Source organism: Neomonachus schauinslandi, chromosome 13, assembly GCF_002201575.2.
Source record: "Neomonachus schauinslandi chromosome 13, ASM220157v2, whole genome shotgun sequence".
NCBI lineage: Eukaryota > Metazoa > Chordata > Mammalia > Carnivora > Phocidae > Neomonachus > Neomonachus schauinslandi.
In genome coordinates, this window is record NC_058415.1 from 252924 (window position 1) to 275157 (window position 22234).

The 22234-nt window shown below is 42.1% G+C and overlaps 1 protein-coding gene across 2 annotated transcripts in view; it reads right to left on the bottom strand.

The window, feature by feature from the left end:
* ZNF484 (zinc finger protein 484) overlaps positions 1-20273 on the bottom strand; it is a 43738-nt gene extending 23465 nt beyond the window's left edge. Inside the window, exons 1-2 of one of the 2 annotated variants that reach the window (XM_021694474.1) lie at positions 20175-20273; positions 6219-6263 (exon numbers count right to left, since the gene is read on the bottom strand). In XM_021694474.1, coding sequence (XP_021550149.1) covers positions 6219-6233 — 15 coding nt within the window. In that variant the 5' untranslated portion in view covers positions 6234-6263; positions 20175-20273. Of the gene's footprint in view, positions 1-6218; positions 6264-12108; positions 12216-20174 lie in introns of those variants that run through there. The other variant, XM_021694473.1, reaches the window with a different exon arrangement.
* Positions 20274-22234: the final 1961 nt, after the last annotated feature.

Here is a 22234-nt window from a genome sequence, read left to right on the forward strand (position 1 = left end):
TGGCTACTTTCAAAAAGACAAGGGGCGCCTGGGTGGCTCAGTCATTAAGCGTCTGCCTTTGGCTCAGGTCAAGATCCCAGGGTCCTGGGATCGAGCCCCACATCAGGCTCCCTGCTCAGTGGGGAGCCTGCTTCTCCCTCTCCCACTACCCCTGTTCGTGTTCCTGCTCTCACTGTCTCTCTCTGTCAAATAAATAAAATCTTAAAAAAACAACAAAAGAACAAAAAAACCCAAAAAGACAAGAAATAACAAGTGTTGATGAGGATGTGCACCGTTGGTGGGAATGCAAACTGTGCAGCCACTCTGGAAAACAGTATGGAGGTTCCTCCAAAAAGATAAAAATAGGAATACCATATAATCCAGTCACCCACTACTGAGCATTTACCCAAAGAAAATGGAAACACTAATTCAGAAAGATATATGCACCCCTATGTTTATTGCAGCATTATTTACAATAGCCAAGTTACTGAAACAACCCCAGTTTCCACATCGATAAATGAATGAATAAAGACGTTGAGCTTCCAAATCTTGGTTTCAGCTTGGGTCATGATCTCAGGATCAATAGATGGAGCCCCATGTTGCGCTCCATGCTCAGCAGGGAGTCTTCTTGGGATTCTCCTGCTCCCTCTACTTCTGCCCCTCCCCTGCTCGCACATGCTCTCTCTATAAAATAAATGAATAAATCTTTAAAAGAAATTTTAAATAGGGGCGCCTGGTTGGCTCAGTCGTTAAGCGTCTGCCTTTGGCTCAGGTCATGGTCCCAGGGTTCTGGATCAAGCCCCACGTCAGACTCCCTGCTCTGCAGGAAGCCTGCTTCTCCCTCTCCCACTCCCCCTGCTTGTGTTCCCTCTTGCTGTGTCTCTCTCTGTCAAATAAATAAAATAAAATAACTTTTTATTTTATTTATTTATTTATTTATTTTTTTAAAGATTTTATTTATTTGAGAGAGAGAATGAGAGAGAGGAGGGTCAGAGGGAGAAGCAGACTCCCTGCTGAGCAGGGAGCCTGATGCGGGACTCGATCCAGGGACTCCAGGATCATGACCTGAGCCGAAGGCAGTTGCTTAACCAACTGAGCCACCCAGGCTCCCATAAAAAAACTTTTTAAATAAAGATGTGGTATGTATATATACAGTGAATCACTGAGTATCACTCAGACATAAAAAAGAGTAAGATCTTGCCATTTGCAACAACATGGATGGACCTACAGGGTATTGTGCTGAGTGAAACAAGTCAGAGAAAGACAAATACCATACAGTTTCACTTATTAACATGTGCAATCTAAAAAAAAAAAACAAAGTAGAAACAAACCCATAAATACAGAGAACAAACTGATGGTTGCCAGGGGATATGGGTAGAACGGGTGAAGGGGATGGGATGTACACACTTCCAGTTATGGAATGAGTAAGTCATGAGGATGAAAGGTACAGCATAGGGAATAGAGTCAATGGTATCGTGGCAGCTTTGTATGGTGACAGATGGTAGCTACATTTGTGGTAAGCATAGCATAATGTATAGACTTGTCGAATCTCTGTGTTGTACAGCTGAAACCAATGCAATATTGCGTGTCAACTGTACTTCAATAAAAAAAATAAAAGCCAAGATTGAGACATCTGGTTCTTAAAAGATGGAGTACTTGCATTCCACCCTATTTCTTCTGCTAATTACCTAAAAACCTAAAAAAATACACAAAACATTTATCCACACCCTTGGCTTTCTCTCAAGAGCTTTCCTGACAGTGAAACTAATTTTGGTACCTTTTGGAATCTTGATAGCCTGAAAATTCCCCAAGTCATCAAGTCTAGTTCCTTCTTGCTTAACAGCTGTCCCCTCAATCCATCTCAACTGTTACATTTCACTATAATCAGGAAGAAGAAACTTGGTTACATCTTCAACCCTTTGCTTGGAAATCTCCTCCGAGAAAAATCCACGTTCATCACTGACAAATCTGTTTTCCACATAACTACAGGACAAACTTCATCTGGGCTTTCTGCCGATGCACAACAGGGTACCCTTTCCTCCGGTTTCCAGTAACATGCTCCTCATTTCCTTCCAGTCATCACCAGCAGTACCTTTAATAACTGTTTCTATCAAGATTTTGTTTATAACCATTTAGGTATTCTCTAAAACAACATAGATTTTTCCTACTGTGCTCCTCACCTCTTTCTGAGTCCTCTAGCAGAGTGGTTAACAACCATATTTCTACTACCAGTCTGTTCAAGGAAATCTAGGCTCTTGCTATTGTGTTCTTCAGAATTTTTACAGTTTCTACACACTACTGAATTCCAAATCTACTTCCACATTTTTAGGTATTTATTACAGTAGCACCCCACTTCCAGGTACCAAAATCTGTAATGGTTTCCTATCGCTGCTGTAACAAATTTACCACAAAGTTAAAACAACACAAATTTATTATCTTATGGTTCTGAAGGTCAGATTTTCAATATGGATTTACTGGGCTAAAATCAAGATGTTAGCAGGGCTATATTCCTCCTGGAGGCTCAAAGGGAGAATTCATTTCCTTGACCTACACACCTTCTAGAAGCTCATGGCCCCTTCCTCTATCTTCAAAGCCAGCAGAATGGCATCTTCAAATCTCTCCCTGATTCCTGCCTCCCTCTTTCACTTATTATAAGGACCCATGTGATTACACTGGGTCCACCCAGATAACCCAGTGTAATCTCCCTACCTCAAGATCCTTAATTTAGCCACATCTGCAAAGTCCTTTCTGCCACATGAGGTAACAAATCCACACTTTCCAGGGATTCGGATGTGGACATCTTGGGGGCAATTATTCTTATTACCACATCTAGTAGGAGAAAATGAGATAGTAAAAGTAAAAACAATGGCTTATTACCATATCTAGTAAGAGAAAATGAGATGGTAAAAGTAAAAATTATTTACAATCTAGAATTTACACCCAACCAAGCTATGAAAATAAAGACATTTCCAGATATGCAAGGTCTCAAAAAATTCACTTCCTACACACACTTTATAGAGAGCTACTGTATGACAGGTTCTAAAAATGAAAGCATAAGGGGCGCCTGGGTGGCTCAGTCGTTAAGCGTCTGCCTTCGGCTCAGGTCATGATCCCAGGGTCCTGGGATTAAGCCCCTCATTGGGCTCCCTGCTCTGTGGGAAGCCTGCTTCTCCCTCCCTCACCCCCCCTGCTTGTGTTCCCTCTCTCGTTGTGTCTCTCTCTGTCAAATAAATAAAATCTTTAAAAAATAAAATAAAATAAAAATGAAAGCATAAATCAAGAAAGAGCCTAAAACAAAGAGATCCAACGCTTGAGGGACATGAGAGGAATTTCTAGCACTATGCCAAAGGGAGACCCCAAGTCAGTACAGAGAACACTGCGAGCAGGTCAGGTCAAAGACCATGAAAGAAGTTTCTTTAGAGATGAAATTAAGAGCCTATATTCTAAAGCCGAATTACCTGGGCTTACACCTGGCTTCAATACTTACTAGTGGTACAATCTTGGGCAAGTTAATTACCCTTTCTGTGGATCTGTTTCCTCCTCCGTAAGGTGAGGATGATTATAGATACCTCATAGGGGTTGTAATTAAATTAGTTAATAGAGAGGGTGCTCACAGTGCCTGGCAAATAGCAAGCACTATAGTAAGGCTTGTGATTACCGTTACTGTTATTACAGACACAACAAATTAAAAAAACAAACAAAACCTTTGGGTCTGACCCCAAACCCATTAGCAAAGACCCAGTGAGTAGCCTAGACTCCCATTCTTGCCCAGCTAAACAGAGATGCCCTTTTCATACTTCAAAGGTGTGGTGTGAGAAAAAGCCGGGAGGGGAGTTGGAACTTTCATCCATATATAGAAGTAATAAAATAAAATAAATAGATCAGTATCCCTCATAAATATGATATAAAAATCCTTAACAAATATATAATAATATATTTTAACATACTGAAAAGATATTTCTATACCTGGGAAAATTTATGGAATTAACTGCTATATAATCACAATGTACACACACACACACACACACAGAAAATGAAACAAATGATTAAGCCAAACAATTACTGATTGCAGGTAAAACAAAAAGTAGTGCACAAAAGGTAAAATAAATGGTTCAGCTGTGAATATAATTAAAATAATCCTCATAATAAATACAGCCTATTGATTTACCCAGAACTATAATATTCCTATCATAAGGAGACGTAAGAAATATGCATGTGAGTGTTGAGGGCCTAAGTGTTTCAAAGAGAGTTAAATCCTTGTTTTCCATGGTATTAAGTCAATAGATACTGCCTAAAGCTGAAAGCTAAGAGGTACCAATATAAACATTACTTAGACATATGAAAGTCAATACTAAAACAAGCAGTTCAACTGAGTTCACAGTGATTACCTTCGAAGAGCTGGAATTTGAGAGCTAAGCAAAGTTCTACGGAGCCTCAAAAAACTATGTGAGTAAATATAAGTGTAACTTTCATGACATTCCAAATGAAATATTTACTTTTAAAAGTTAAGATGCAAAGAACAAAGAGGTAAATATGTTTGAAAAAATATATATAAGAATATGCTTAATATAAGTCCTCCTTAAAAAAAAAAAAAAAAATCAGTGAACTGACTTCCATTCCTGGAAAGATGGGAATAGATGCACTTGTCCCTTCTCACCCTACTAAGTATATCTAGAAACCATAGACATCATCCATAAAACAAATATGAGAAGACCCCATAAGGCTAAAGAAAAAAAGTCGAACTGGCTAGGGACCTCAGAAACCAAGGAACTACACAGCATGAGTTCCTGAAGACTGCTTCATACAGCCTTGACAGGTGCTAGAAAAGCCTACAACCCAGTATCACCAACAAGAGCACACAAACAGAGCTCAAAGAAAAGTCTTTGCTCTCTCTAGCTAAGGGGCAGAAAGGCAGAAAACTTTTAGGCAAAACATACTCCAGCCAGACACAACAAATTAAAAAAACAAACAAAACCTTTGGGTCTGACCCCAAACCCATTAGCAAAGACCCAGTGAGTAGCCTAGACTCCCATTCTTGCCCAGCTAAACAGAGATGCCCTTTTCATACTTCAAAGGTGTGGTGTGAGAAAAAGCCGGGAGGGGAGTTGGAACTTTCATCCATATATAGAAGTAATAAAATAAAATAAATAGATCAGTATCCCTCATAAATATGATATAAAAATCCTTAACAAAGTATTAACAAATACAGGGCGCCTGGGTGGCTCAGTTGGTTAAGCGACTGCCTTCGGCTCAGGTCATGATCCTGGAGTCCCTGGATCGAGTCCCGCATCGGGCTCCCTGCTTGGCAGGGAGTCTGCTTCTCCCTCTGACCCTCCCCCCTCTCATGTGCTCTCTCTCTTTCTCTCTCTCTCAAATAAATAAATAAAATCTTTAAAAAAAAAAAGTATTAACAAATACAGATATATAGAAAGAAGTATATGCCATAATTAAATGGGGTTTATTCGAAGGTTGCAAGGCTGGCTCAAGATGTGAAAATCAATCAACTGTAGGTGGGGGGAAGGGGGTGTCTGAGGACCCAGCAGGGCCTCCTGCTGCATAAGACAATAAATTTTATTCTTAAAAAAAAAAAAAAAGGAAATCAATCAATAGTAATCCATCATAGCAATAGGCTAAAGAAGTAAAATCCCATTACCATATCAAATGATACAGAAAAAACATCTGACAAAATACCAGTTCATCATAAAACCTCAAAACTTTGCTTCATAAGGTAGTCCTTGGACAAGCAGAAATGACATCCTGTGGGAATCCCAACCCTATTAAATCAGAATCTTAAGTCATGTGCAAGTGTGAAAAGCACTGCTTTATAACAATAGAAAACCTATCAGTGCACTTCTACTAACAGCGTTGTTGAAGACACTGTTCTGTCTCCATCCAAATTTTTCTCAAACAACAGGAACCAGGATATCTTTACTACAGGTGAAATGAATTACTTATCAACAATATAAATCAGTATCTCATTTCCATTATTGCTAGGTCTTTCAGGAAAATCAGAGACAATCTCACAGTTCAAAGTTCATAGCTGTATAAAACCACACAAGTCACATATATCTATACTCCAAGCTTGACCCGGAGTGAATAGTCACCTCTTTTTTTCCCCCGATTTTAATTTTTATTTATTTATGCTTGTCCATCTTACTATATGGATTATTAAATGCTTCCTAAAATCCACTAGAAAATAAAGCAACAAATAAATAGAGCAAAAACAAGTAAGAACTCACCAGAGACTTGGTCATTTCTGGCTCTTCTGGGAAAGAGGCAGAGATCTGAGAAATGAGATGGACAGAGGGACAGATGAGAGAAGAAGTGTGCCAGAGTCCCACACATGGACACATATATCATTTAGCATCCATGCACCTGACCCAAAAACTTATTTCTAGAACTGTATCATAAAAAAACCATCCTGTATTGCACAAAATTTAAATGCAGGAGTTTTACCACAGCATGGCTAATAACAAAATAAAAAGGCTACAACATCTTGCTACCCAAGACTGCTTAAATAATTTACAGGCCATCCTGAGAACATAAAGTTATATAAAATTAAATTACAGTAGAAAAATATGTTAAATTAACAAGTAAAAATAAAAACACGTACCAAACAGTATGATTCCATTTTCACTGAACAATATGTGTACATACACATGCGCACATACACACATATACACATCTATGAGTGCATTCATGCATAAAAAGAAAATTATATGGAAGGAAATATACTACCATGTTAACAGATATATTATTTGGGTGATGGTAAAATTACAGGTAATTTTTATATTCTTCTTATTTGCTAGTAAAAAACAAAGTAACTGTTTTTAAAGAATATAATGAGTTTGCTCTGAGCTTCTGTGACTAGCCCATCCCAACCAGTGAGAACATTCACAGGAAAGACCAGAGAGGCTGAAGCTTTTTCACTTTTCTCCTTTGCTTAGGTTTTTTTTTTTTTTAATTTTATTATGTTACGTTAGTCACCATACAATACATCATTAGTTTTTGATGTGGTGATCCACGATCCATTGTTCTTGTATAACACCCAGTGCTCCATGCAGTAAGTGCCCTCCTTAATACCCACCACCGGGCTACCCAAACCCCCCTCCTGCCTCCCCTCTAAAACCCTGTTTAAATTTCTCAGAGTCCATAGTCCCTCATGGTTCATCTCTCCCTCCGATTTCCCCCCACTTCATTTTTCCCTTCCTTCTCTTAATGTCCTCCATGCTATTCCTTATGTTCCACAAATAAGTGAAACCATATGATAATTGACTTTCTCTGCTTGGCTTATTTCACTTAGCATAATCTCCTCCAGTCCCATCCACGTTGATGTAAGAGATGGGTATTCATCCTTTCTGATGGCTGAGTAATATTCCATTGTATATATGGACCACATCTTCTTTTTTTTTTTTAAAGATTTTATTTATTTATTTGACAGAGAGAGAGATAGCGAGAGCAGGAACACAAGTAGGGGGAGTGGGAGAGGGAGAAGCAGGCTTCCCGCCGAGCAGGGAGCCCGATGTGGGACTCGATCCCAGGACCCTGGGATCATGACCCGAGCCGAAGGCAGACGCTTAACGACTGAGCCACCCAGGCGCCCTGGACCTCATCTTCTTTATCCATTCATTTGCTTACAGTTCTTAAAAGGGAAACTTCAATGGAAACTTTGTCTTGTAAAGAAAGCATTTCTGCTGTCTTTCCTATATAGCTGTACCCTAGGGTAACCAAACACTTCATGAAGGAGTTTCTCTCTTCCTCTTTTTATATCCAGCTAATAAATGAAGGAACGGTAGAAGTGAAAATGTCCATCTTGTACCCTAATGAAATAGTGGATCTAGGAAACAATCAACAGCTGTTCACATCACAAAAAGATAACCAGATATTGTGTGGCTGATGGAAGTACACACCACCACTTAGGAAGCAGTCTTGCCCCAAAATAACAAAAAAGGAACCTGAATCTGCCAAGCCTCTAAATCCACCTACCAATCCAATCTACATGAAATGGTATTTTTAAATGTATTATAATCGGGGCGCCTGGGTGGCAAAGATGGTTAACCATCTGCCTTCGGCTCAGGTCATGATTCCAGGGTCCTGGGATCGAGCCCCACAACAGGCTCCTGGCTCAGCGGGGAGCCTGCTTCTCCTTCTCCCTCTGCCTCTCTCCCTGCTCATGCTCTCTCTCTCTGTATCTCTGTGTCTCAAATGAATAAATAAAATCTTAAAAAAAAAAAAAAAAATAAATGTATTATAATCTTTTAAGGTATAATAATAGCACTGTGGCTATTTTTATTTAAAATACTTATTTTTAGGTTTATATATTGAAATATTTATGGGTGAAATGCCACAATGTATGAGATTTACTTCAAAATAATCCAGAAGAGAAAAAATATGGGAAAGGAAGGTGTAGATGACAAATGACTGGGCGTGAAGTGGTAACTAGAATAATCACACTGACACCCACTGACCAATGGGCATATGGGGGTTTATTATATTACTTGCTCAGCTTTCCTACTTTTGAAATTTTTATAGTAAAAAGTTAACATGGTCATGTTCTAGATAATGAGATAAACTTGACTACAGAGTATCAGATGAGGGAGCTACTTACTATCAGGGAGCTTCTGTTAGATTGGTAATGGCTAGGTGGTTGTGAGAAAAAAAGTCCACATCAGGACCTGTATGCTGAAGTATTTGTGGAATGATATGGAATCTGAGATTTATCTTAAAATATTATGGTCAAGGGGGTCCTGGGTGGCTCAGTCAGTTAAGTGTCTGCCTTCAGCTCAGGTCATGATCTCAGGGTCCTGGGATTGAGCCCCATGTCGGGATTCCTGCTCAGCAGGGAGTCTGCTTCTCTTGTTCTCTCTCCCCCTCTGCCCCTCTCCACTGCTCATTCTCTCTCTCTCTCAAATAAATAAAATCTTTAAAAAATATATTCTGGTCAAAACAAAGTAAGTGGGAAGAAACAGGTGAAACAACACTGGCAAATAGTTGATAATTACTGAGACTGGGTGATATGGGCATTTGGGGTTCATTATATATTTTCTCTACTATACATTTAAAATTGTGTACATTGAAAATTTTCTATAGTAAAACAAAACAAAACAAAAAATTTCAAGGCACCCGGGTGGCTCAGCTGGTTAAGCATCCCACTCTTGATTTTCGCTGAGGTGATGATCTCAGGGTCGTGCGATCAAGCCCAGTGTCAGACTCCATGCTGAGCATGGAGCCTGCATAAGATTCTCTCTCCCTACCTCTTCCTCTGCCCCTGCCATCCACGTGTGCACGCTCTCTCTCAAAATATAAACAAACAAATAATACATAAATAAATAAATACTTCTAAAAAATAAAATCTCTCCCACTACAGCAAACAGATTTGGAGCATATGACATCAGCCATACACTGTTCACATTGCAAAAGGATCATATTTTGTTTTAGCAAGCCCAGATCTAAAAAACAGTCCTGCTTCCGAGGCTCCCCTCCCCCTTCACAGGAGCTCTCGCGTTCCCAAAGAGGCAGGATATGAGCTGGATCCTGTGGGCAAGTTCTCCTTGGCTGTCATATTCACACTGGGCCTCACCTCTGTTTATCTCAGAACTCCAATCTTCCTAGGAGCCCAAGGATGGGTGAATGTCTGAAGACTACCAGCAATATTGGGCTAAGGTGGGCTGGAGTATGAAAAAGCGATTCTGAAGGCTCACTAAGTACTCTGACATCAAGGCTCTGTGGAAACACAAAGGGATCCTGCAGAGAGAGTGCCACATGGTGACAGCCACTCAGCTGTACTCCCAAGAGCCTCCTACAGTGTGCAACAGGAGACACAGGGGAACAATAAAAAGTACAGAGCCAAATCAATGTATTTTTGAATCCCAGCTCTTGTATCTTCTAGCTGTGACAATTTGGAGAACTCACTTCAGTCTCAATTTCCCCATCTTCATACTTTTTAGATAAACAAACTTATAATACTTGAAAAGCACTCAGCCCATGTGTGGCATATAAACACTCGTTAAATATTAGCTATTGCTATTACTGCAATATCAATAATCAATGTAGAATGCAATTACTGTACCAGAGATCATCTGACTTCACAGCCCGCTCAAGTCATCACCTAGTTCCTCACTCCCACTCCTCAATCTGCTCCACTGTCAGCTGCTGCACACTGACCTTCCCCTGGAGTCATTACTCACACCTCAGAATCACTGGTTCCCACATCCTGCTGCCCACAGACCCCAAATCACTCATTCTACAGTCCCTGATCACAGAGCCTCCAACAGCTCTACCCCAATGGTCCTGGCTCTCTACCAATCAATCCCATGCCCTTCTATGTGTTTTTCCTCTATTCTCAATACTTCTGAACACCAAAATGTGTGTGTATGTGTTGGAAGCAGGGAGGGAAAGGGATCCCCACACTAAGCAATTCTGCAACACCAGCTGAGTGTCTTACAATTTAACTCAATTCTGACATCATCAGCTTGGAGTTACCATCAGATCACACAGGTTGAGGTCTCAGTCCCACAAGAGTGCCCCCACTCCAGCTTCAGATGCCAATCATAAGTCCAGGTTGTTAATTGTACCTTATCAACTGGCTGTAAATCAGAGGTTCCCAGGAACCCCAGCTTGGGTTCCATTAATTTGCTAGAGCAGCTCACAGAACTCAGGATAACATTTGACTTACTGGATTAACAATTTATTACAAAAGAATATATCTCAGGAACAACCAGATGGAAGAGATGCATAGGGCAAGGTATATGGGAAGGGGTATTCCACTCTCCCAGCATCTTTATGTGTTCAATCCAGGAACTCTCCAAATTCCATCCTTTTGGAGTTTTATGGAAGCTTCATGACATACAGATGATCAATTAAATAACTGGCCATCGGTGATTGATTCAACCTCCAGTCAGGGGGTGGGTTTCAAGTTCCAACCCTCTGGGTGGCTCAGTCAGTTAAGCCTCTGACTCTTGATTTTGGCTCTGGTCATGATCTCAGGGTTGTTCCCTCCCCTCCCGTCCCTCCCCCCCCCGTCCTCCTCCCCTCTCCCTGCTCATGTTTTCTCTCTCTAAAACAAATAAATCTTTAAAAAAGAATATAGGGGCGCCTGGGTGGCTCAGTCGTTAAGCGCCTGCCTTCGGCTCAGGTCATGATCCCGGGGTCCTGGGATCGAGTCCCGCGTCGGGCTCCCTGCTCTGCGGGTAGCCTGCTTCTCCCTCTCCCACTCCCCCTGCTTGTGTTCCCTCTCTCGCTGTGTCTCTCTCTGTCAAATAAATAAATAAAATCTTTCAAAATAAAATAAAATAAAATAAAATAAAAGAATATACCCCATAAGTATCCCGTATAAAACTGAGAAAATAAGGGAAAGAATAACAATTGACACCAAAAAGAGAAAAAAAAAAGTATCTTAAAAAAAGTGGGGGAGATAAAATTAATATAAAAAGAGTAGAGATGGGGCGCCTCGGCGGCTCAGTCAGTCGAATGTGGAACTCCTCATTTCTGCCGGCACCATGATCTCAGGGTCCTGGGACAGAGCCTCTCTCTGAGGAGTCAGCTTGAGATTCTCTTCCTTTCCCTCTGCCCCTCCCACCCCTCATGTGGGCACGTGCTCTCTCCCCAAAAGAAATAAATAAAACTTTAAAAAGGAAAAAAAAAGAGTAGCGATTATAAACACAACTAGTACTCTAAAATGGTCCGTAAGAAAATCTGAGATGCCTGATAATAAAAGAGAAAGAAAATATATATTACAAATAGCAACGTAGCTACTAATCTGGATAAGTAAAAGATCGAAATAAGGTAAATGAAGATTTATACGCAACCTCACGGCATAGTTTTTAAATCTCTAGCAAAACACAGCATGAATAAATCATAAATAGGAACAAACCAAAAAGCCTGAGAGAGAGGATATCAATTAATCTCTAACATCGCTCACCCCTCAGATCCCTCATTATTCAGTCTCCACGGTTACCCACCCATACTGACCCCACAGACGCCGACCCTCCACCGCGGAGCCACCCTCAGGGACCCCACACACTCCCATTATTTCATCCACTGCCCGCCCCCATCACTGGCCCGACGCTAATCACACACATCAGAGACTTTCCACGGGTCAACTCCCGATGTCCCCGTCGCTGCACTCACCTGCCCCTCACCCAAGCTCTCTCAAGACGGTGGCCATTTACCGCAGGCGGTGACTAAATCTGTCCGACTTCTCTTCTCACTCCCTCCGGGCTCGGCGGGATTCCTTACGCCGCCGCCTGGGTGTGCGCATGCTCAGTAGAGGGTGCTCGGCGGGAGGTCTCCCGGACTCAACGTGGCTCGCTCTACAATCGGCCCCCGCCAAATGGCTGACTCGGCGCCGACATGGCGGCGCCCAGTAGCCGCTCAGACCTGCGGGCGGCCATGTTGAGGTGACGTAAAGACCGTGTAGCTCAGAGTTGTCCCGGGGAAATGTGGCAAGTGAGGTACTACTCTAGGAGTAAGCCAGGGAACAGCCAGAGTCCAAGACCCCCAGGGCCTTTCTGCGTGCTCCTGCGTACTCAACACCACCACTGAGCCAGTCAGCAATTACAGAACACTTCGCCCCCAAACAGCAAGGTACACATTCTATTCAAGCACCCATGGAGCATATGCCAGGATGTGTCATAACCTGTGTCATAAAACATATCAAATTTAAGAACCGAAATCATACAGGCTATGTTCTCTGGACACAGTAGAGTCAAAGCAGAAATCAGGAACAGGGGCGCCTGGATGGCTCAGTCGGTTAAGCAGCCACCTTCGGCTCAGGTCATGACCCCAGAGTCCTGGGATCGAGCCCCATGTTGGGGTCCTTCCTCAGCGGGGAGCCTGCTTCTCCCTCTCCCTCTGCTTGCCACTCCACCGCTTGTGCTCTCCCTCTCCTTCTATCTCTATCAAGTAAATAAATAAAATCTTAAAAAAAAAATCAGGAACAGAAAGATGACAGGAAGTTAACACTTGTAAATTAAACAGCAGAGTTCGAAGTAATCCATGGGCCAAAGGGGGAAGTCTCAAGATTTTTAAAATACATCGAAATGGGGCGCCTGGGTGGCTCAGTCGTTAAGCGTCTGCCTTCCGCTCAGGTCATGATCCCGGGGTCCTGGGATCGAGCCCCACATCGGGCTCCCTGCTCCGCGGGAAGCCTGCTTCTCCCTCTCCCACTCCCCCTGCTGTGTTCCCTCTCTCGCTGTGTCTCTCTCTGTCAAATAAATAAAATCTTTTAAAAAAATAAAAGTATTGGGGCACCTGGGTGGCTCAGTCGTTAAGCGTCTGCCTTCGGCTCAGGTCATGATCCCACAGTCCTGGGATCGAGCCCCGCATCGGGCTCCCTGCTCATCAGGGAGTCTGCTTCTCCCTCTCCCTCTGCTGCTCCCCCTGCTTGTGCTCTCTCTCTGACAAATAAATAAAACCTTAAAAAAAAAAAAAAAAGATTTCCATGCTACTGCGGAAAGTCCCTTGACAATCCTCTTTGTCATTCCCCATACTCTTGTGGATTATTCTAATTGTCTTAGCATCTATAAGACCAAAAAAGGGGGTGGGTGCCTGGGTGGCTCAGTCCTTAAGCGTCTGCCTTCGGCTCAGGTCATGATCCCAGGGTCCTGGGATCGAGCCCCGCATCGGGCTCCCTGCTCCTCTGGAAGCCTGCTTCTCCCTCTCCCGCTCCCCCTGCTTGTGTTCCTGCTCTCGCTCTCTCTCTCTGTCAAGTAAATAAAATCTTATTAAAAAAAACACATTGAAATGAATGAAAATGAAAACACAACATATCAAAGTTTGTAGGTTGTAGCTAAGGCACTGGTGAGAGGAAATTCTGTACCAGAGAAAAATTTTAAAGGTTTACATTACAAAAGAAGAAAATTCTCAAATCGATTACCTACACTCCCACCTCAATAAACTAAAAAAGGAAGAAGGAAATAATGAAGAGCAGAAACAATGAAATTGAAAAACAATAGAGAAAACAATAAGCTGAAATGAGTATCCGGAAGAGATATCTGGCCCCCTGTATTCATTGTAGCATTATTCACAACAGCCAAAATGTAAACAACCTAAGTGTTCATCAGTGCATGAATGGATAATGAGGTACATACATACAGTGGAATACTTGGCCACAAAAAGAAGGAAATTCTGCCATTTGCAACAACATGGATGGACCTTGAGGGTATTATGCTAAGTCAAATAAGTCAGAAAAAGGCAAATATTGTATGTTCTCACTTATATTTGGAATCTAAAAAATGAAAAAAAATACTGAATTCATAGATACAGAGAATAGATCGGTGGTTAGGGGAGTGCTGAGTGAAGGTCTTCAAAAGGTGCAAACTTCCACTTATAAAATAAGTAAGTCCTGGGGATGTAATGCACAGCATGATGACTGTAATAATACAGTACTGCATATCTGAAAGTTGCTAAGAGAGTAGAATGTAAAAGTCCTCACTGTAAAATATATATATATAACTGTGTGGTGATAGATGTTAACTAGACTTATAATGGTGATCACTTTGCAATATATAGATAGAGCAAATAATATTGTACACCTGAAACTAATGTAATGTTGTATGTGCACTATATCTCAATAAAAATTGTAATTATGTGAGATAATTGATGTGTTAACTAACCTTATTTTTGTAATAGTTTTATAATATGTATGTGCACCAAATCATCATATTGTATATCTTAAACTTACACAATGTTATATGTCAACTAGATCTCAATAAAGCTGGGGGATGAATTCAAACTCAGTTACTAAAAAAAGACACAAATAGATTAAAAGTAATGGAGAAAGCCATAGTATGCTAAATAACACTAACCAAAAGAAAGTTAAAGTAGCTATATTTGAGACAAGTCTGACTTCAAAAGAAGGAAAATTATCAGTGATAAAAAGGGCATTACATAATGACATATAATACATAATAATAAAGGGGTCAATTATTCAAGATGGCATAACAATCTTCAATGTGTATGAGCCTAAGAACAAAGCACTAAAATATGTCAGTCAAAAACTGCAAGGAGAATTAGTCAAATTCTAATTAGTCAAATTAGTCAAATCCAGTATTATAATTGGAGACTTCAATACTCCTCTATCAGCAATTGACAGACCCAGGAGGCTGAAAATCAGTAGTGATATATTTGAACTGAACAGCACCATCAATCCATTGGATCTAGTTGACATTTATAAAAATAATTCATCCAACAATGTGATACACATTACTCTCAAGCCCACATGAAACATTCACCAAGATACACCACATTCTGGGCCATTAAACACATCTTAACAAATTCCAAGGAATATAAACCATACAAAGCATGTTCTCAGGAAACAATGAAATTAAACTAAAAATCAGTAACAGAAAAGGAGCTGGAAAATCCCAAAATATCTGAAGACTGAGAACACAGCTCTAAATAACACATGCATCAAAAAATAAGTCTCAAGAGAGTTTTTCAAAAATATTTTAAATTAAATGATGAAAATATCATTTATAAAAAATTCTGAAATTCAGCAAAAGTAGTGGTCATAGGGAATATATGGTATTGAAGGCATTGATTAGAAGGGAAAAATAGTTAAAATCAATAATCTAAACTTCCATCTTAGGAAATTAGAGAAAGAGGAGCCAGATAAAACTAATGGAAGCAGAAAAAAATCATGTTAAAGTAGAAATAAATGAAACTAAAAACAGGATATTAATAGAGAAAATCAGTAAAACCAACAGCTATCTCTTTGAAAATATCAATAGAATTGATAAGCTCCTTGCCAGGGTAACTAAGAAAAAAAAGAGGACAAAATTAATAGCAGAAATGAGAGAACATCACTACTTATCCTATGTGTGTTAAAAGGAAAAGAAAGGAACTTTTTAAAAGAATTTAATTTGGGGGGGGGGGGCGCCTGGGTGGCTCAGTTGGTTGAGCGACTGCCTTAGGCTCAGGTCATGATCCTGGAGTCCCGGGGATCGAGTCCCGCATCGGGCTCCCTGCTCGGCAGGGAGTCTGCTTCTCCCTCTGACCCTCCCCCCTCTCATGTGCTTGCTCTCTCTCATTCTCTCTCTCTCAAATAAATAAATAAAATCTTTAAAAAAAAAAAAAGAATTTTTTTACGGCACCTGTGTGGCTCAGTATTTGAGCATCTGCGTCAGCTCAGGTTATGATACTAGGGTCCTAGGATCCAGCCCCGCATGGGCTCTCTGCTCAGCCAGGAGCCTGCTTCTCCCTCTGCCTGCCCTTCCCCCTGCTTGTGTGTGCACTTGGTGTGTGCGAGCTCTCTCTCTGTGTGTCAAATAAATGAATAAAATCTTTTAAAAAAAGAATTTAATTTTTTTAGAACAGTTTAAACTTCACAGCAAAATTGAGAAGGTACAGATACTGCCTGTCTACTCCGAGCTTTCATCCATGCATAGCCTCTCCCTATTATTAATATCTTCCACTAGAGTTGTACATTTGTTACAACTGACAAACCTATATTGACATATCATATGCTCCCAAAGTCCATAGTTTACATTACAGTTCACTCTGTGTTATACAGTCTAGGAGTTTGGACAAATATATAATGACAAGTATCCATCATTATGGCACCCTTTGAAAATCCTATGTGACTATTCATCCCTTCCCCTACCTCAACCCCTGGAAACCATTTACCTTTTTCCTAGTTTTGCCTTTTCCAGAATGTCATATAGTTGGAATCCTATAGTATGTAGACTTTGGCTTTCACTTAGTAACATGCACTTAAGTTTCCTCCAAAATTTTCATGGCTTGAAAGCTCATTTCTTTTCAGCTCTAAATAATACTCCATTGCCTAGATGTACCAGTTTATTTACCCATTCACCTACCAAAGGACATCTTGATTGCTAACAAGTTTTGACAATTACGAATAAAGCTGCCATAAATATCCATGTGCAGGTTTTTTTGTGGGCCTAAGTTCTCACCTCCTTTGGGTAAATACTAAAGAGTGCAAATGCCGAGTCATATATTGAGTATATTTAGTTTTGTGAGAAACTGTCACAGTGTTCCGAAGTGGCTATCCCATTTTGCATTCCCATCTGCAATAAATGAGAGTTCCTTTGCTCCACATCCTTGTCAGCATTTGATTTTTGTCAGTATTCTGGATTTTAGTCATTCTAATACATGTGTAGTAGTATCTCATAATGGTTTTAATTTGCATTTCCCTGCTGACATATGATGTGAAGCATCTTTTCATGTGTTTATTTGCCATCTGTCTATCTTCTTTGGGGAGGTGTCTGTTAAGGTCTTTAGCTCATTAAAATCAGGTTGTTTTCTTATTGTTGAGTTTCAAAAGTTGTCTTTTTTAGAACGATCCTTTAACAGATGTGTCTTGCATATATTTTCTCCCAGTGTGTGGCTTGTCTTTTCATTCTCCTAACATTGTCTTTTGAAAGCATAAGTTTTAATTTTAATAAAATATATCTTACCAATTTTTTCTTTAATGGATAGGCCTTTGGTATTGTAAACAGTCATTGTCATACCCTATGTTATCTTTTGAGAGTTTTATGGTTTTCCATTTTACATTTAGTTCTTTATTTTGATTTACTTTTGTGAACGGAGTCAAGTCTTTGTCTAAGCTTGTGTGTGTGTGTGTCTGGTTGTTCCAGCACCATTTGTTGAAAAGACTATCTTTGCCCCATGGCTCTTTTGTGAAAAATCAGCTGACTATATTGATGTGGATCTATTTGTGGTGTTGCAGAGATCTACTCATCTTGCAGTGCCCAAGTCATGCTTTTGTCCATAGTCCCCTTAATAAACCATTTCTTTGTCAAACTGGACTTGTCAGCCTTTTTTTTTTTTTTTTTTTTAGTCTTAAGGCTTGTTTTAAGTGGAGTGTTGAAGTCTTCAACTATTATTGTAGGACTGTATTTCTCCCCTCAATTCTGCCAACATTTGCTTCATAGTTAGGCTTCAATGTTATTACAAATTGGTCTGACACTCAGAGTCAGGCCATTTTGTCCTCCTGTTAAGACATAACAATCTCACAAAATACTAATTTCATACAAGATTACTCTGAGACCTAAATCTTTAAAAAAAATTAGGGGTGCCTGAGTGGCTCAGTCAAAGTGTCTGCCTTCAGCTCAGGTCATGATCCCCAGGTCCTGGGATAGAGCCCTACATCCAGCTCTCTACTCAGCAGGGAGCCTGTTTCTCCCTCTCCTCCCCTCTCCTGCTCTCTCTTGCTATCTCCGTCCTATCTCTATCTAAGTAAATAAATAATCTTTTTTTTTTTTTTAAGATTTTATTTATTTATTCGAGAGAGAGAGAATGAGAGACAGAGAGCATGAGAGGGAGGAGGGTCAGAGGGAGAAGCAGACTCCCCGCTGAGCAGGGAGCCCGATGCGGGACTCGATCCTGGGACTCCAGGATCATGACCTGAGCCGAAGGCAGTCGCCCAACCAACTGAGCCACCCAGGCGCCCAGTAAATAAATAATCTTTAAAAAAAAATTTTAAATGGGGCACCTGGGTGGCTCAGTCAGTTAAGCGTCAGACTCTTGGTTTTGGCTCAGGTCATAATCTCAGGGTTGTGAGACTGAGACCCATGTTGGGCTCTGCGCTCACTGGGGAGTCTGCTTGAGATTCTCTCTCTCCCTCTCCCTCTGCCCCTCCCTCCACTTGCACTCTCTCTCTAATAAATCTTTAAAAAAGAGAGAGATTACTCTGAGACCATAAATTGCAACAAACACAAGGACACTTCATAATGCTAAGCACAGACAAAAACAGAATGCAGTGCCATCCACAAAATAGTCATCACATTGCCTTACTTTCTGACAGCATCCAACCTAGAGCAAACTCCCCACAACTTGAGATTCTACCCCAAATCATCCAAAGCTCAAATCCTATAATAGCTTCTTTCTAACTCCTCTTTATTTAGACTTCTCATAATTCTCCATGATGTTGTTGTTCCTTACTGCAATAATAGTAATTGTTCGGGGCACCTGGGTGGCTCAGTCGTTAAGCGTCTGCCTTCGGCTCAGGTCATGATCCCAGCGTCCTGGGATCGAGCCCCACATCAGGCTCCCTGCTCGGCAGGAGGCCTGCTTCTCCCTCCCCCACTCCCCCTGCTTGTGTTCCCTCTCTCGCTGTGTCTCTCTCTGTCAAATAAATAAAATCGTTAAAAAAAAAAAAAAAAAAAGTAATTGTTTAACCACAGGTGTGTTCCTGGTGGACTTTAACTGCAGTTTTGAAAGAGTCCCTGGTGAAGAGGTCCCTGGGCACCGGATCAAGCCCCACCTCAGGGTCTTGTACATGACAGGGAAGTCATACTTTGTATGCACCAACCTGAAAGGAAATACAGATCAAATGGTATGATCAAGAGAACAAAGCCTGTGAATTTTATACTTAGTAACCTCAGACTGAATACACACCTGCCATTTGCAAAGGCTCAGTGTCCATCCAAGGAGTGGCTGATCTAAGATTTGGGGGAGTCAAGGAAAGGGACTTGGGACAAAAGGGGCCAGTGGAGCTCCTAGGTGGTCAGAAGCCATCACCTGCCTCTTGGAAGCTCAGAGGTCAGGCAAAGGCTGACTTCCCACAGTGGCCAAGCTCTTTCTTTGCCTTTAGACCCTACTTACCCAGTTTTCCTTTTTGCCTCAATTTCCTGGAAGCTGTATTTTTCACACAAAGCTATATTTCTGGTACACACATATCTCAGCTATTGTTTTTATTTCCTTATTGTTAAAGAAAAAAATTAAAAAATCATTCTGATAGTAGTTAAAAAGTACAGCATTCTTTATTCAGGACCATAATGATAGGTGTAGAGACTACTGCAAGGAGGTTTTGCTGGAGGGGAGAGAGACGGGAGTCAACTCTGAACACGAGGGTAAGGGGGGTGGTTGACTGACAAGGAGCAGAGTGAGGGCCAGTGGATAAAAAATTACCGAGGAAACAAGGCTAGGGGGAATTCTCCCTACAGGCTCACCAGGATGCTTGTCGAAAGCAGGCCAGGAGGATAAAAAACGGAGGGGAGGATGAGTAATTTGCTCGGACAGTAAAGGTGATCAGGCACCAAGGATTTTTCCTAAGCTGACTCAGTAGGATTCTCGATAAAGCCGGACTCCGTAGTCCAGGACAGGGCCCAATGTCGGGCCTGCTGGAGATGAAGGCTCAGCGGAGCCTGACTCCGGTTCGGTCGCGGAGTCTCTGTGACCATCTTGATGGCCCTGGAAATCCATGGGACAAACACAGCACACGGGGACCTTACCAGGTGGGTTAAATGCTGGGCTTGTGAGCCGCTCTGAGAACCGGCTGTCCTCGTGTGGGAAACGACTCACGCACAGAAGGCGGTGAACACGAGCCCTGTGACCTGGGCTTCCCACTGGACTGGCCACGAGCCCCTGCCCCGCAGCTGCCGACTCTTCCAGGCCAGGGACTTCCCCCCTATCTCCACGATCTCCACACCAGACTCCCTCCAGCCCACCGGCGGACCGAATCTGCCCGCGAGGCCGCCGGGTCCCCACGAAGCGCCCGGCAGTCGGGGACCCCCGCTTGGCGGCAGTTCCGCGGGCGCGCGCAGCCCCGCCTCGCGGCCTCCGTAGTTCCGCGGGCGCGCGCAGCCCCGCCTCGCGGCCTCCGTAGTTCCGGCAGCGGGGCCTGTTCCGCGGGCGGAAGTCGCTCTAGAAGGGCGTTTCTGCGGTTGCCGCTGTTTCCGCGATCCCAGAAGCCTGCGACCGGAGAGTTGGAGTGGTTGGTCAGTGATGGCTGGGTTCGTGGGTTAGTGCCCCAGTTAGTGATGCGACACTCGCGAGGTCAGCGTTCGCGCCCGTGGGCCCAGTGAGGATGGCTGTGATCCTGAGGTTTAGGGTCCGACGTGGGGACCGTCACGCGAGGCTGTGTGCTCGCTGGCGGCGTGACCGTCGGGCCAGGGACGCGGGCTCTGTGGGCTGGTAACGTTGGTCCGTGGCTGAGTAATTGGGGTCCGAAGTTGAGTGAAGAGGATCTGGTGAGGTCAGTGGCGGACTCGGGGGGTGGTCACTCTCAGGGCTCAGTTGGTAGAGACCTCGTGGAATCCTGATCACGGGGGGAAATTTTAATAGTTGATAGTACTGTACCGCTCGTGCTTGGTGCTAAGTTATGTCTCCCTTTAAATAGTCTGCAGCCGCATAATCACCGCCCTATGAATTTTTAAAGAGTTACTTTTAATTTACACTCAACAAAATAATCTCTTTTTGGTGTAGAGTTTAAGCATTTTGTGTAACCATTCAAGATGCCTCCTGAAGTTTTAGCTCTTGGCTCCACCATTTAGTACCCTGGTGACCCTGGGCAAGTTTCTTCAGAGCTCTCTGCGTCTCCACTGAGAGAATTGAGTGAGTTAATACACGAGTATGGCGCAGACTAATTGCTTAACAGATGTTAGCTGTTAAGTTATATTTTCTCTTCGTAATTTCTTCTTCACACGGATGATTGTAATGTCATCGCGTTTTTACTGAATTGAGGTGTCAACTTTTATATGAATTAATTTCTGATAATTTGATCACATTAATTCTTCTGTGGATGGCTGAATGAACTATGAGCTGTGTCTGAGTTGGAGGCTGTATGGTAGCTTCGCTTAGGCCACTGAACAGAAATATGTCTTCCTTGCAGTCCCTTATCAGACTCCTTTATTCAGGAATTACTGCGCACCTGTGCGTACGAACATCCAGTTATCCAGGTAAAGATATCATGTTATGGTGTGGGTGACAGGCAGTATGTGCAAATACAAACAGATGAGGAAGGTGATTTTCCGTAGTAAGTGCAGTGAGGAAGACGGTGACAGGGTTGAGTGGGACTGTGGGAAGCCACTGGAGGGTTTTAAAGCAGGGGAGTGAACAGATCTGTTTCACTTTTAAAAACCACTCTGGATGTCAGAGGTGGGGTTGGGGAGAGTGTCCTGGGGATTTTATTAGGGCTTATGTGCAAAATAATCAGTGTTAAAGAATAATAGGATATTGTTGGGGAAAAGTGCAGTTAGGGCTACCATTAGAGCAACCCATTAGAGTAGCCAAATATTTTAAATTATCTTTTTGAATGATACACACATGGTAAAACACACAAATACACAGGCACACCAACAAAATTTAGAAAGTAGAAAGGGTTACAGAAAAAAGATGTCTTGTGGCACCTGGGTGGCTCAGTCAGTTAAGCGTCTGACTTCGGCTCAGGTCATGATCCCAGGGTCCTGGAATTGAGTCTCGTGTTGGGCGCCCTGCTCAGTGGGGAGTCTGCTTCTCCCTCTCCCTCTGCCCTTCCCCCTGTTCATGTACTCTCTCTCTCTTTCTCTCTTTC